The 16,508-nt window shown below is 43.2% G+C and overlaps 1 protein-coding gene and 1 pseudogene across 1 annotated transcript in view; one reads left to right on the plus strand and one right to left on the minus strand.

Moving 5' to 3' along the window:
• The first annotated feature begins 4,044 nt into the window (after positions 1-4,044).
• LOC134373700 (ras-related GTP-binding protein A-like) lies at positions 4,045-4,996 on the plus strand (annotated as a pseudogene).
• A 9,633-nt stretch (positions 4,997-14,629) lies between these two features.
• The window catches only part of LOC134372474 (speedy protein E4-like), a 29,176-nt gene continuing 27,297 nt past the window's right edge, over positions 14,630-16,508 (minus strand). The window contains exons 6-7 of the mRNA XM_063089964.1: positions 14,871-15,039; positions 14,630-14,689 (exon numbers count right to left, since the gene is read on the minus strand). Of these exons, the coding sequence (XP_062946034.1) occupies positions 14,630-14,689; positions 14,871-15,039 (229 nt within the window). The remainder of the gene's footprint in view (positions 14,690-14,870; positions 15,040-16,508) is intronic.

Consider the following 16,508-nt stretch of genomic DNA (forward strand, 5'->3'; position numbering starts at 1 on the left):
CTCCCTGCCTGAGGTGCGTGTATTTTACTTTGTACGGAACTGACTTTCAGCAGGTGTCTGCTCATTCTCTTGAGCCAGCTGCACTTTGTACTGAACTTCAGGTATGTTTTTCTCGATGTCTGTACTGAACTTTTGTGTTAAAGTGGTGTGGGGCCTGCTCCGTCTCTGGAGCATGCCGCACTCTCTGTGGAACCTGTACTTCTTATCTGTCATCTAAAACTTGTTCTCACTGTCTGTTGTGACTCTGCCCTTGAATTCTTTCCTGTGGCTGAGTCAAGAACCTGGTAAGAGGACTGGGTGGATTGAGGCCAACTATTGGGGCCCCCAGACCTTACCTCCGCCATCAGTCCTATCTTAAGTATTCAGATCTCCTGACGACATTTGATTTTTCCATCCCCAAGTTCAATCCTAAGTGTAAGATGAAATACAATAAAATAAAACTTTCAGTGTATCTTTTGTACCGAAGTGTCTTTGAAATTTCCTAGGGGGCCAGAGGAAAATGACAGAATTTGTTTTTTCACCTTACAAAAAGAGAAGTGTTAGAAATAATTAAGTTTATGTGATGCATTACTATTGATGAATGAGTTGCATGGGAAGTTGAGGACTCCCAAACCATATGTTCCCACAAGCAAGGCAGAAGCTAAGTTGCCTTGTATGTCCAAGCTTTGGAGTTTACTTAGATAACTGGGCCACTTCGAGGACTAGTGGGCCAATAGAAAATCCCATTCCTCCCACTGTCGGAAGCCCTAGGCCTCCTGACAGAGGGAGGAACACAGAGCCTTGTCTATGTTCTTCTAGCCTAGCCCATTGAGGCTCGACACGATAGCAAACAAACCAATTTTCTTCCAATCCAAAATCCCAGCAAGATTTTATTTTGTAGATATGGACAAGATTATTCTAAATTTTATATTTCAGAAAGGAATAGGAACTAGAATGGCAAAGACCATGTCCAAAAAGAAGAATAAAATGGAAGAAACCCTTGTACCTTATTTCAAGACATTGTATAGCTACAGTAAGGAAGACTGTGTCATATAGGTGGAAAGATAGATAATAGAACAGAGAACCCAGAAATATACCCACACAAATATGTGTAACTGGTTTTTGGCAAGGGTGGGGAAACAACTCAACTCTAAGGTCAAGAGTTTGGATCCCAGTACTGCCCAGCCACAAAAAACAAACATAAACTCAATGGAGGAAAAAAGAGCGTTTTTAGTAAATGGTAGTGGATCAATTGGACACCAGAAGCAGTAAACTGAACCTTGACCTAAAGCTCAAAAGATTAATTGAAAATTAACTGAAAATGTACAACTGAGTTAAGTGTAAAATGTAGAACTATAAAATTAAAAATAAAATACTTAGGAGAAGAAAATCTTCAGGATTTAGAAGAAACTTGTTAGAATTGAAACCAATAGCACAGCCCATAAAAGCGAAAATTGATGAATTGCACTTCATCAAAATTAAAAACTTTGGCTCTACCAAAGACCCTGTTCAGAGGATTAAAGGACGAAGTACTACTATGTAGAATATATAAAGAATTCTCAAACTGAACAGTAATGTTGGGCAGTTTTCTACTAAAAATGCAACTACAACAAGTTAGGACAGTGAGTGTGACTATGTAAGGGTAGTAGCACCAGGGAATTATTGGTGGTGATGGAATAGGTTTATATCTTCATCCAGTGATGTTTACAAAAATCTATAGAAAAAGGGAATAGACCCATACACTCGTCGTATCAATGTCAATTTTCTGATGTGAGTATTATACTATGGTTATGTAAGATGTCATCATTGGGGGAAATTGGGTGAATGGTACTTGGAACCTCTGTGTACTGTCTTCCCAATTTTCTGTTAATCTCTGATTATTTTGAAATAAAAATCAAAGGAATCCCATTATGTAATTGCAATAAAAGCACATTCTGTTGACTGAAAAATCCAGACACGAGAGAGTACTGCATAATTCCAATTTTATGAAACTTTAGAAAAGACAAGTCGAATCTTAGGCACAAAAAGCAGATTAGTGGCTTTATAGAGCCAGGGTAGTTACATGGTCATATAAATTTTCCAAAAGTCATCAAAATGTGCACAGAAAACAAATGATTGTTGATATTTATATTATTTCTTAATCAAGTTGATTTTTAAAACAAAACAAAAAATGACTTTTCTAAATTAGTTGTGTATCCATTGGCATATAGCAATGGCTGGCATTCTCTCCTCCTTCCTTTTGGTAATGCAACCCCTAATATTGTTTTCAACTTTGGTTACAGTTGGTGTGGCATATGAGGAATTAAAGCTAAAGATATTTGAGAGAAAAGAATCTGAGTAATCACTGAATCGTTTTCTTAAAGGCAAGGGCACTGATCCTGGAATTCCTCTTTTCCTCCTGCCCCCTCGGTGGTGAAGAGTGACAAACCTCAACAGTCATCTTGGACCCAGAGGTGGGAGCCACCTGTCAAGAGCAGCAGAGCCAAGCCATCCAACGGTGACCCTGGTTGGCTTCGTGAGAGAATGATTTCCCTTTTACCATTGCACTGTCACGTGAGGTAGGAAGAAGTCTCCATTTTGGTTGAACTGCTGTATTTTGGAGTCTCCCTGTTTCGTCATTATCCAACACATTAATGCATTACACTCTACTCATCAGCAGGGCACGAGAGTGTTCATTTCCCACACCTTCCATGACACTGAATATTGTCAAACATATTAAATATTATGAAAAGAAGAGCCTATTGCTGTGGTTATAATATTGCTGGCCATTACTAAATGCAGTGGATCGAATGGCCCCCCAAAGTCACTGAAGTTTAATCCCCTCCGTAAGTGTTGAGGGTTGGAAATCCTATTACGATCATTGAAGATGGGGTCTTGAAGAGGTGATTAGACTGTAAGGACCATGCCGTAGTTCATGAGCATGGTTGTGAGGGCTTTAAAAGGAGAGTACATGAGCGTCTCTCTGTCTGTCTCTCTGTCCCTCTGTCTGTCTGTCTCTCTCTCTGCTCCACCATTTCTACCATGTGAGATCCCTGAGTCACTGTCACCACCATCAAAGCCTTTGCCAGGTGTGTTCCCTGGACTTTGGACTTCCCAGCCTCTGAAACTGTAAGAAGTAACTTTTATTTTCTTAATAATTCACCCAGTTTGAGGCATTTATGTTATAAGCAACAGAAACGAATTAATACAGTTAAGTGTTATGGACTAAATAGTATCCCCCCAAAATTCATATGTTCAAGCCCTAACCACAGTGGGACTGTATTTGGAGATGGGGTCTTTAGGGAGGTATTTAAGGTTAAATGAGGTCATAACAGTGGGGCCTTGATCTGATAGGAATGGTTCCCTTGTAAGAAGAGGAAGAGAGACCAGAACTCTCACTCTCTCCTGTGCTCCTGCACAGACGGAAGGCCTCATGAGGACACAGCAAGGAGGTGGATGTCTGCAAACCAGGAAGAGAGGCTTCACCAGAAACCAACCCTGCCAGCACCTTGATCTTGGACTTTCAACCTCCACGACTGTGAGAAAATGAATATCTACTAGTTAAGCCGCACACCCTATGGTATTTTGTTATGACAGCCCCAGCGGACTAATACAGTAAGGCTCCGACATTTTCCGTATATATCAGACACTTACCCCTTATTAATTGTGAATCACGTGTTCATATTCTTTGCTATTTTTCTTTTTTCTTTGTATTTGCCGCCTTATTTATTTCTAATATTAGAAATGCCCATACCCTTAGGGCAGGGACTGCCGGGAGCGGCGGCTCTCGCGAGATCGCCGCCGGAAGTGGGTGGCGGCGGGGATTCAGCGGCTGCCCGTCTGGAAGGCGAGCGCTTTTCCCGAGCTGTTACAGCCGACCGGCCCCGGCCCACTCCTCGGAGGAAACGCTAGCCCCGCCGCGGCCTTCCCAGCCCCGAGCTCGCGCTCCCGACTTCCCGGGCCGCACAGCTGCGCGGCGCGCCCACCGAGGCCCAGCCTGCGGCGCCCTCGCCGCCCTCGACCCCTCCCTCCGCGCTGCAGTTAGGCCGCGCCCTGAGGCCCAGTCCGCGGCGGCCTCGGCGGGTGATGCCAGATACGGCCATGAAGAGAAAGGTGCCGCTGATGCGGAAGAGCGGGTCGGGGGAGAGCAGCATGAGGTCCATTATTTTTGCAAACTATATTGCTCGCGACACCCGGCGCCTGGGTGCCACCATTGATGTGGAGCACTCCCACGTCCGATTCCTGGGGAACCTGGTGCTGAACCTGTGGGACTGTGGCGGTCAGGACACCTTCATGGAAAACTACTTCACCAGCCAGAGAGACAACATCTTCCGTAATGTCGAGGTTTTGATTTACGTGTTTGACGTGGAGAGCCGCGAACTGGAAAAGGACATGGGTTGCCACCAGTCTTGTCTGGAGGCCGTCCTCCAGAACTCTCCTGATGCCAAAATCTTCTTCCTGGTGCACAAAATGGATCTGGTTCAGGAGGATCAGCGTGACCTGATTTTTAAAGAGCGAGAGGAAGACCTGAGGCGTTTGTCTCGCCCACTGGAGTGCGCCTGTTTTCGAACATCCATCTGGGATGAAACGCTCTGCAAAGCCTGGTCCAGTGTTGTCTATCAGCTGATTCCCAATGTTCAGCAACTCGAGATGAACCTAAGGAATTTTGCCCAAATTATTGAGGCCGATGAAGTTCTGCCGTTTGAGAGAGCTACGTTCTTGGTTATTTCCCATTACCAGTGCAAAGAGCAGCGTGACGTCCACCGATTTGAGAAGATCAGCAACGTCATTGAGCAGTTCAAGCTGAGCTGCAGTAAATTGGCCGCTTCTTTCCAGAGCATGGAAGTTAGAAATTCTAACTTCCCTGCTTTCATCGACATCTTCACATCAAACACGTACGTGATGGTTGTTATGTCGGATCCATCGATCCCTTCTGCAGCTACTCTGATCAACATTCGCAACGCCAGGAAACACTTGAGAAGCTGGAGAGAGTGGATGGTCCCAAGCACAGTCTCCTTATGCGTTGAATATTGCCAAATGCTCTTTCTAAAAATGAGTTCCTTTTTTTTTCTTTTTGCACCCCTCATTTTTAATATTCAGTGTCGTGTGCTTAAAAGTGGGCTTTAAATATGTGCTTCTTACTACTTCCATCTTTCTTCCTTACTCCCCAGTCTTTAAACGTTGGACGCTATTTACTCAGCTCTCCAGCAGAGCTTCAAGATGGCCTTTCTCAAAAGCTGGTATGGTGTAACACTAAAGTAGGTGGTTTGTGTGTATTCTAATTACCAGGTTATAGTAGATATGCACATCAAAGCTTTTACCAATATCTTCCCTGTATTCCTTATCAGATTGCAAAGATAGAATGTTATTTTATCAGCAAGGTATTAAAATACATTTATAAATTCTTCTTGGCTTCTATTATGAATAATAAACATTTGTTGTTAGCAATCTATAAAAAAAAAAAAGAAAGAAATGCCATACCCTTGAAAAATGTGTTACAATTAAATTTTCCAGTATCATTTGTGTTTTGCCTTGGTTAAAATGGTCCTTTCTTCACATCAAAATTTAAAAGTTTTACAGAATTAAAACTATGTATCTTTTCCTTTGGGGCACTTGGATTTTCTGAGTTCTATATTTCTGTAGAATCTCCCCCCACATAGATGTTCTACAAGTTTTATTCTGCCAGGAGGCCATAATGCCTGAAAATATAAATTATATAATTATAAAGCCTGGAAAGAAAATATCATTATGTGTTTGTTTTTTAAAACAGATTCTAGCTACAGCACTCTAATCTGTGCCTCCATCTTTACAAGAGATGGAGGTATTTACAGGTGAGGGTAGCTGAACAACCAGAGCAGGCACTTTGGTCACGAGGAAGAAGAGCACAGCCACAGAGAAGCAGGGCATCTTGGGCAAGAAGCTGAGTGGATGGGACAGCTGCAGAGACAGGTGCCCTGAAGTTTCCTGCTGGACTATTTTGTTTCACCCCTATCATTTCTTCTTAATTTCTCAATGTTTCATCTTCATAAAGCTCCTTCCTCTTGCTTGTTCCCACTCTTAAACCATCCCAGATGCCCGCTGCAGTTCCATCCATTACAGCCACTATTTCCTGGGCATCCCGTTCATCTTCACAAGTCCTGTAGCATGATTCTTTTCCTCCGCTCATGAAATTCTGGCTGCCCAATTCTGTGCCGTAGTTTCGGTTTTCCCATCTGATCCACTCTGTGTGAGTTATGATCCCATCACACCCTTGATTCCTGTTACGCTCCTACTTTTCCAGCTTCTCACCATACAGTTTCACCTTCTCCCACCCCTCTATTCTCTGGGACATCCAGCTGCTCCCAGCCCCATGCTGCAGCCTCCAGGGCTACTGCCTCCCTAGCTTGGCTTGGCCTCCACATGCAGCTCTTTAGGATCTTCAGTTCAGGAAGCTTGGCCGCTCTGACTCTCCCACGTTCCTCTTCTCCTAGTAGTTCCTGCTGTCTCCCTTTGGAAGTCCATATCCTTCCGTCATCCGACCATTTCTCCCAAGCAGCTCCCTGGATTGATTTTCCCTGGAGGCTAGTCAGTGTCGTCCAGCCTCTCTCCCGTTCTCAGCTGGCCCATTCTCTTTGCCTTGGGAGTCACTTGAGCTTCATCCCCTTCTCAGCAGCCTCAGTTTCCCCTTCTCCCCAGCTGGGTCAGTCCTCTCTCAGGCTTCTGTCTGCCTCTGAGCCAGTCCCACAGTGTTCTGTTCCAGGGTCCCTAAGCTCTGCCAACCCTCCTCCTGTCCTCTGTGGCCAGGCCATCTGTTTCCTTGCCTGGTTTGTCACTGCTTCATTGTTGGCATCCAAATTAGTCCATTTCTGCTGCGTATAACAAAATACCTGGGACTGGGTAATTTATAAAAAAACAAAATCTATTGCTTGTGGTTTCAGAGGCTGGGAAGTCCAAAGTCCAGGGAGCACTTTTGGTGAAGGTCTTCTTTGGTGGTGCCTTTACAACAATGGCAGAAAACGGCAGAGCAGAGAGAGAGCTAGTTCCTTGTGCACTCTCCTTTTAAAGCCCTCAGAACCACGCCTAGTGGAGCTGTGAGAGCAGGTCCGCCATGGAAACCCCAGAATTGTAGAGCTACCAGTATGCAGTGCCAGCCTGCGAGAGCTGAAGCATCACCTAAGAAAGCCATGGGAGGGGAGCTGCTGGAGGACTTGGGGCCCTAACCCTCACACCTGCATGCAGAAGATATCGAACATGGAGTCAAGGTATGTGATTTGCCAGCTTTGAGATTTAGTGCCTGCCCTGCTGGGTTTAGGACTTGTTTGGGACCTGTTACCACTTTCTTTTGGCCTACTCTTCCGTTTTTGAACGGGAATACGTACCCCCTGCTTGTCCCACCATTGTATCTTGAAAGTAGATAACTTGTTTTAGATTTCACAGATGGGACTTTGAATAACTTTGGACTTTTGAGTTGAAACAAGTTAAAACTTTGGAGTTGATATGAATCTATTTGTATGTGAAAAGGACGTGAGTTTTGGGGAGCCAGGGGTGGAATGCCTTGGGTTGAATGTCCCCGCAAAACTTAATCCCCACCGTAACTGTTGAGGGTGGTAAATTTTGTTATGGTAATTGAAAGGTGGGGCCTTGAAGAAGTGATTAGCTTGCAAGACCATGCCCTACTGAATTGACGAATAATAGTGGTCAGGGGCGTGATTCTGAGCACGTTAAAAGGAGTGTGCATGCCATTTTCTGCCATGTGAGACCCCTGCTCTGCCATTTTCTGCCATGTGAGACCCCTGCTCTGCCATTTTCTGCCATGTGAGACCCCTGGGTCACTGTTACCAGCACCAAGACCCTCGCCAGGTGTGTTCTCTGGAGTTTGCACTTCCCAGCCCCTAAAAGAGTGAGCAGTAAATTTTGTTTTCTTACACAGTGCCCAGTTCTAATAGTTTGTTAAAAGCAACAGAGGCAGAGTAATACAGCGTCCATCACCTTGTTTCCTGGTCGACTCTTTTCATTCAGCTCATCCCTCACCTTAGCTGCTCTTCTTTCTTCACCTGCCCTCACCTGCAGTCCTGTGGAGACCCAGATCTTCTTATGTTCATGCAAATTCCTATGTGTCTCATCAGTGATACCTGTTCCCAAGCTGCTTCCATCAGACTATTCCTCCTCTTTGTTTGTAGCTGTTTCCATACCTGCTGAACTATTCTCCACGTTAGTACTTCACCTGCACCCACTTCTGAGTGCTGTCCTCTCCTGGAGCCATCTCCATCAGGTGCAACTGTCCCTGTGGCCCCTCCAGCTTTGGTGGTTTTGCTGTGTGTGGTTACTCGGTGCTCATCAGCTGATCTCACTGATCCTACCGGCACCCTTCCCCACCACACAAACGTGCTTTTTTCATCGTCGTCTCTGCACTGCGTTGCTTACCTGACACTAGCTGCTCCTATGCCTAGATCCTCTCTCCTCTGCCACCTTTCTTGGATCTTCTAAGCTGTTTCAGTTGCCCATGTGCACCCCCAAGTTTCAATCCTTCCCATTTCTTTGGCTTCTCCTGTCTTCTTGTCATAGGTCTGTCCTAAAGTGTTCCTGCATCTTCACCTGTTCACCTTCCCTGACTACCGAGCTCTGACAGAGCTCCCAACTGTGGCTGTACGAAGTGTTGTATAAAGAATAATTTGTCTGGTCGTTGTCTCTGGCTCCTGGAGGGATCCTCCAAATCCTTGGAATTTTCTGGGAGACAGGAGTGTCTGTTACTCATGGTGGGCGCCTTGGACTACACCTGAGTTTATGCTAACCAGGTGAGTTAGCATGGGGGCCACACCAAAAAGATGAGCCATGGGATTAGAGGGTTGCAGCTTTGAGCCATGTGAGTCAGCCCAACCTCCAGGAAGGAGAGTGGGGGCTGGAGATTGAGTTCGGTCACATGGCTGATGATTGAATCAACCATGCCTATGTAATGAAACCCCAATAAAAACTCTGCACATGTACTATGGATTGAATTGCATCTCCTAAAGTTTAATATAATAGAAACTTAATTCCCACCGTGGCACTGTTAAGAAGGTGGGAAATCCTATTATGGCAATTGAAAAGTTGGGCCTTTAGGAGACAATTAGATTGTGAGGTCTGTGCCCTCATGAATGGATGATGCATTCATGGAGTAATGGGCACGGTCCCGATGGTGTTAAAAGGAGAGTAAGGAGTTAGCTCTTTCTTTTTATTTATTTGTTTTATTTGAATTGAAACATAATTGATTGTACATATCTGTGGGGCACAGCATTGAATATCAGTACCCATGTGCAATGTGTGGTACTCAAAATAGTATAATTAGGATATGCAGTATTACACAATGTCATCACTGTTTGTGGCCCTTTACCAATTTCTCTATAATTCACCTCCCACTCCCCCTTCCCCTCCTCCCCTCCCCCTTCTCACATCTCTGATAACCTCAGTTCTGTTGTCTCCTTTTGAAAGTTCAATCAATGAATTATTGTGATTGTTGTATCTTTCTTTCCCTTTTTACAATTTTATACATTTATTTGGTTGTTTAGGATTTTATTTGTTTTTTAGCGCCACTTATGAGTGAGGACATGCAGTATTTCTCTTTCTGTGCCTAGCTTAACATAATTTTCTCTAGTCCATCCATGTTGCTGTGAATGGCAGAATTTCATTCTTTTTACGGCAATGTAGTATTCCATTGTGTATATCCTTATCCGGTCATCTGTCAATGGACATTTAGTGTGGCCCCTGTAAATAGAGCTACATGAACATGGGAGTGCAGGTATCCCTTTGCCATGATGATTTCCATTCCACTGGGTATATACGGCAGTGGGATTGCTGGATAATATGGCAGTTCTATCTATAGTTGTTTGAGGAACCTCCATACTGTTTTCCATAATGGCTGCACTAATTTACAGTCCCACCAACAGTGTAGGAGGGTTTCTCTTTCTCTGCATCCTCTCCAGCATTTGTTGTTCTCTCTCTTCTTGATAGTAGCTAATCTTACTGGGGTGTGTCATTTTGATTTGCATTTCCCTGGTGCTGAGTGATGTTGAGCATCTTTTCATGTGTGTGGTGGCCATTTGTATATCTTTCTTTAAGAAATGCCTGTTAAGCTCATTTGCCCATTTTTTAATTGGGTTCCTTGTTTTTTTAATGTTAAGCTGTTTGAGTTCCTTGTGTATTTTGGATATCAATCCCTTGTCGGATGTATAGTTTGCACGTGTTTTCTCTCATTCTGTAGGTTGTCTTTTCACTCTGTTAATTGTTTCTTTTGTTGTTCTGAAGCCTTTTAGTTTGGTACAATCCCATTTATTCATTTTTTCTTTTGTTGCCCGTGCTTTTGGGGTCTTTTTCATAAAGTCATTGTCCAGTCCTACTTCCTGAAGTGCTTTCCCTGTGTTTTCTTCTCATCACTCCTATTTAACACAGTTTTGGAAGTACTTCCCAGAACAATCAGGGAAGAGGAAGAAAGAAAGGGCATCTCGATTGGAAAAGACAAAGTCAAGCTGTCGTTGTTTGCAGATGACATGATCATGTATATAGGAAAACCTAAAGATGCTACAAAAAAAGACTCTTGTAGCTGAGAAACAATTTCAGTAAAGTTGCAGGATACAAAATCAACATGTGAAAATCAGTAGCATTTTTATACTCCCACAGTGAACTAGCAGAAAAAGAAGTCAAGAAAGCAAACGCATTTACAGTAGTCACCAAAAAATGAAATAACCAGGGAATAAATTTAAGCAAGCAGCTGAAAGACCTTTAGAATGAGAACTACAAATCACTGCTGAAAGAAATTAAAAAGGACATAAAAAGATGGAAAGACATTCCATGCTCTTAAATTGGAAGAATTAACATTATGAAAATGGCCGTACTACCCAAAGCCATCTATGGATTCAATGCAATCCCCATCAAAATCCCAATGACATTCTTCACAGAAATAGAAAAACTAATTTTAACGTTCATAGGGAACAACAAAGGACCCGCAATAGGCAGAGGAATCCTGAGCCAAAAATGATAATAATGGTAAAACCAGAGGCATTACACTACCTGAATCCAAATGATACTACAAAGCTGTGTTAACCAAAACAGCATGGTACTGGCATAAAAACAGACACTTGGACAAATGGAACAGAACAGAGGACCTGGAAATCAACCCACATACTTACAAGCACAGGATCTTCAAGAAAGGCACCAAGAACATACACTGGGGAAAAGACTGTGCCTCTTCAATAAATGGTGCTGGGAAAACTGGATAGCCATTATTTAGAAGAATGAAACTAGACGTGTGCCTCTCAACATATCCCAAAATCAACTCAAAATGGATTAAAGGCTTAAAAATAAATGTAGTGTTAGCTCTCTCTTGCCACACTGTTTTGCCATGTGGCACCCTGCGTTTCTGTGAAGGGTCAGCACCCATCCACAAAGCCCTCACTAGTTGTGTTTCCTGGGCGTTGGACATCTCAGCCTCTGAAAAGGTAAGAAATAAATTTTGTTTCCTTATAAATTACCCACTTTTAGGTCTTCTGTTATAAGCAACTGAAACAGTCCAGTACAACATGAAAACTCAGGTGATTTTCCCTGGCTGGTGATACACATCATTGTGCTGGGAGGCTGATGTATCCTGATGACTCAGAAGCTTTGTGTTTGGGACCCTGCCAACCCACACTTCTCCTTTTTGGCTGGCCATGATTTTTGTTTTCTTTTTTGTGTGTGTAATAAAAGTGTACATATCATGCTTTCCTGAATCTCGTTAAGTTGTTCTAGAGAATTATCAAATCTGAGAGGGGTATGGGAGTCCCCAAATTTGTAGCCAGTTGGTGAGAAGTGCATATGGCCTGGGGACTCCTGAACTTGTAGCGAAGGCAGTCTAGTGGGGGGCCTGTGGCCTTAACCTGTGACATTGACCGAACTTCATTATTACAATTGCATTGCAGGTGCCTGTCTTTAATAGTTTCTACCTGGATAGGAACTTTCATCTCCTCAGTTGCTGCATGCACGTCACTGCACTCAGTCTCCACTACATCCGTCAAACTTCAAGCTCATTGTATACTTCAGCCTTTCCCGGGTCCTTAACGTTGTTCCCTTTTTTCTCAAACCCTATCCACATCTCCTCAGTGGCTCTTTTTCCTCAGAAGCTTACTGCCCTGTTGTTTGTCTCTCGTTGGTTTGTCTTGCTTCTCGCTGCTCCTTTCCGCAGCTGCTCACGTATGTTCTGATGCTTCCATTTCCCGAGATGCTTTTCTCTAGTAACTCAGTATTCATGTTATTAGCTCTTTCCTCTCCAAGCCTATCTCACTTAACAGCTTTAGCCCTTCCTATCATCTCATTTTTCTCAGAAATTTCTCTAACACCCTCATTGATTTTCGGTTGTTTCTATTTCATCACATGCTCTGGATTTTCTTTCCATTACATAAAATTGGAATTTGAGGTTGTGAAAAGGACTCCCATTATAATATAAGTAGCAAACACCACCTTTGCCTGTGTGTTCCCTTGCCTTGGACTATTTCCAGGAATGCATCTCTTGTTGAGACACCTTTCCTTTATTTAAAATTTTGGATTGTTATTCAGGCGCCCATACAGTTTCCTTCCTTCTTTCTACTCTTCCTAGTTTTTCTCCCTCACTATTTTCCCCTGGTTTCCTGCTTTAAGAGTCTAGCTTAAGATCTGCCTCTTGTAATTTTTGCTACATGAAAAATAATTCAGGATTCTTTTTCAGACTTAAGGAATTTGGTCAAATAACCAGCATCCCATTAAGGAATAATATCACTGGACGGCGAACAAGCAATCCAGACTGATGTGATCACACGCATTGTAAAGGTGAGAAGACTTTTGATTTTTATTATATTTCTTCGAGTTACATTGCACTGTCCTCTTTAAAAATACATAAGACATGTCCTGTTTTAAAACACAGGTCCATTTTAAAATAAGGCAATTTTAAAAATTAAGTGGAATTCTCCCTGTTTAATAATGAAGACTAAACATGAAATAAAAATTTCTATGTGGATGAATTTTGGGGAACCCCCCCACCTGTACATATAGTAGATAAATTATGCAAGTATAATAGATAAAAAGACAAAAACCTCTCTTAAGAATGAAAACAAAATTGTAATTATGGATATAACAGCTAGAACACCCATCACAAAACTTCATATAAACAGCATGTTTTCAAAACTATAACTATTTCAAAACTTTTTACAATAAATACAGTAATAATTCTATGGCCAACATTTTCAAAATATACCAATAAAATTTATGTTATCTATTAAGCTATATATTATAATCCTATGGCTCTAGTTTTGTATGTTCAAAGTCATTTCATCCCGATCTGAGCCTCTACACTCCACTTTCACATGGTCCTCGTATATAACAAACAGACCTCCAACGTCTGCATCTCCCCTGGCCCCAGTGATCTGGAAGTAAGAGAGAGACAATGTCAGACTTCAAGGAGGCAGTTCTCTTAGACATGAAGATTATTCACATTCTAAATCAATCCTAACCAAAGTTGAGACTGACTACTAAACCCAATTTAATGTCTGACCCTTTATTGTCAACCTGAATCCTAACCATCATTCTCAGTTGTGATTCTTGGACCCAGAATCACTCACTACACTTAAGGTCATGCCCAGTAGCCTGCTTTATAGCAAGGACGTTAAGTGATTCTGCTCAGGGAGTGGGACATACTTGGAGAATGCGGTTTTGGACTTAACTCATACCTTGGTCCTTTTGTGTTACTTAAAACCTGAATTTCTAACCGTGCTAGAAACATCGCTAACATGTCAACATCATGAGACCAGAAGCCTAATCCCTAATCCTAACCTCTAATGTTTAACCACAATGCTTAGCCCTAAACGTGGCTAGTTGTGCAAGATTTGAACCAAATCTTTGCTTAATCCTCTGCCCAAAGCAATAACTCTAATGTGTCAATCGTAATCAGCCACTATGAAGTTAGTTTTTCTTAACCTTTGATTGGTCGAATAAAGTGCCTTGACCGTAAACTTCAGGGGGCAAAGGTGTAATTGTACAAGTGGAAAAACTGGTCCAGAAGTATTAGTCAGGGGACAGCAAGAATTTGCAAGCGATCTGGCCATGAGCAATTTGTTTGAGAGCAAATTTGGATGAAAATATAATTATCATTTATCTTTCCTTATTGAATTTGCAAACTGATCCATCTAATATCCTATTCCTAAACATTTATTTTGTTATGTATAAATCCCTCTAGTTGGTATTCCTGAGGGATGAAAGGTCAAAAATGAATTAAAAAGAGAAAGAAAAAACACAATGTATGGAGGGAAATGGAAATTTACAGCTGAAGGGTATTTACTTTTGACAAAAGTCAACATTTTATCAAAGCTATCATTTGGGCCCAACTGCTTTGGGTTAAAGGATTTTCGCCAGATCCGTGCCTGTGTGACACTGGCTGAGCGGCCTCCCTGGCTGGCTTCCAGCACATCTTACTGAGGTTGCGCCTCTGTCTGGTTAACGTGTGGCTGTGGAGCTGATGGGGAGGGTCTGCTGCTTGCACCTGGCCGGCCACTTCACAATGCAAATAAGGCTGATGTGGGCAGAGGGTGGATGAAAGTGGGCAAAGCAACCACATTTCCTAAATAGACAAGAAATCATTCTGTCCATACCCTGGAGGACACAGACGTACCTTCCTTCAGGCCGATGACCTCGGGCCTCCATGGTCCCCAGAGCTCTAGGGAATATGGGTGCGATGTCGTCCCCACACCCAGAGCTCCGGATCATAAGCTTGGATCTGCAAAGAGAAAAAGCCCTCTGAAAAGACGAGACTCCCCAGGAAGACGCCTAACTCCCCTGGTCCAGCCTCCAGGTCTTTGTAGTCCCCAAATCCCAACTCCAAGTCCCCATGTTCCCGTCTCTCTCCAATCCGGCTTTATCCCACACCCTCCGCTCAGAATCCCCACAGCCCCACCCACCTGTTCACACTCTTCCCGGGTAACCCTAGCCTTCCAGCCCATGGAACGGAAGAATTGGAATCTCAGTTTGTGGAACAAGGGACGCTGGGCACGGTTCCGTCCGTAGAGGAATGAAAAAATGGCCTGTTTAGGGGCCTCGTTGTCCTCCTCCATGTCACTGGCCAGGTAGCTGGAGAAAGAAATTAGGTTGCTTGTCAGGGGCACAAGCGGGAAGGACCTCCACGTGAGGTCAGCCTCCCAGAAAGGACAGGCCGGCCGTCCTCAGCACAGGACTCTCATCAGCCCTACGCGGTGTGACAGAGTATGACCCATTCATCAAGAGGCCACTGCTGGATGGAGACCTTCCAAAGGGCGCCTCTCACACCTTGATGATGAAGACAAAAACCCAACTGGAGAACCTGAGGATGTCTCTTGCCATCCTTAGGCAATGCAGTTGACATTGATTTCCCCATTCCCATCCTCGTCCCCCTTCCATTCAGCTTGTTACATGTGCACACACCTGTCTCTCCTGCTATATCGTAAATACCCTGAGGACAGAACGTGACCCTGACTTATTTCTCTCTTCAACCCTCTCCTACCAAATGGCTAATGTAGGACTTGGTCATGCTGGTGCGTCAGTTCACCAGGTATTTCTTGGATCTCTCTTCCCATCACCTCACATTCCCTGGCACATAGGATGTGCCTCTTAGGATCTTGTGAATGAATGAATGCTTTATCCTATAGCCAAATGCCACACCGATTACCTCATAGACTCAATATAACATAAACACTTCCAAATTGAAAATAATTGTGGTGAGGCTTTTAAGAGTACATTAACATTTTGACCAGACCCTGCTTTCAGTAGATGTCTATTCTAATGGGATTAGGGAAAGGGAAGGGGAAAATAAGAAACTGTACTCCGAAGTATCATATCATAATAGAATTAATCAAAGTGCTACTAAGATGAAGAAGTTGGAAGATCAGGGAAGCCATCAAGAAGGTTTTGGTGTTTGAACGGACTTTAAGGATAAGTAATTTTCTTCAGATATATGTGTGTGGATGGCGCCTAGACAGAAAACAATATAAAAATTGAGGGAAGGGCATTTGAAAGGAGCAGAGAAACAAAGGAATGAAATATCAAGATGGTAAGCAGGTTCGATTGGAGAGAGATTGCACGGTTAGGTGAATTCAAGCTGAGAACTGTGGCTTTGATTTGGGAAGTCATTAACCAGTGAAGTCATTGAAGAGGACTGTGAGGCAGTTTTGTGTTTTGGAAGGCAACACATGTAAAGCCCACTGGCTTGGAGAGAGACTTGTGAGAAACACCAGCAGGGAGCATTTTACAATAGATCCGTGTTATGCTAGGAGGGTCTGAATTGTGGCCTCGGCCATGGGAATCCGGAGGGGGAAGACAAAATTAATTTGGTATTGGTATTAGAAAGAGAGAAACAGAGAAATCAGAAATGAGTATTTGCCTGGGGGCAGGGTTGTGTCAAGGCTTTCTTCCGCTCCTCTGTGGAGAGTTTCATGTTTCCGTTTGCTTTCTTCAGTTTTTTTTTTTTTTTTAAGTGACATTACGGTGGTTTCTTTTTCACAAAGAACAGCTTAGGAACACTAAACTGTAATCGTACCATTTTCATACACAGAGTAAACTGTAGA

This window comes from Cynocephalus volans, chromosome 3 (genome assembly GCF_027409185.1).
Source record: "Cynocephalus volans isolate mCynVol1 chromosome 3, mCynVol1.pri, whole genome shotgun sequence".
Taxonomy (NCBI): Eukaryota; Metazoa; Chordata; class Mammalia; order Dermoptera; family Cynocephalidae; genus Cynocephalus; species Cynocephalus volans.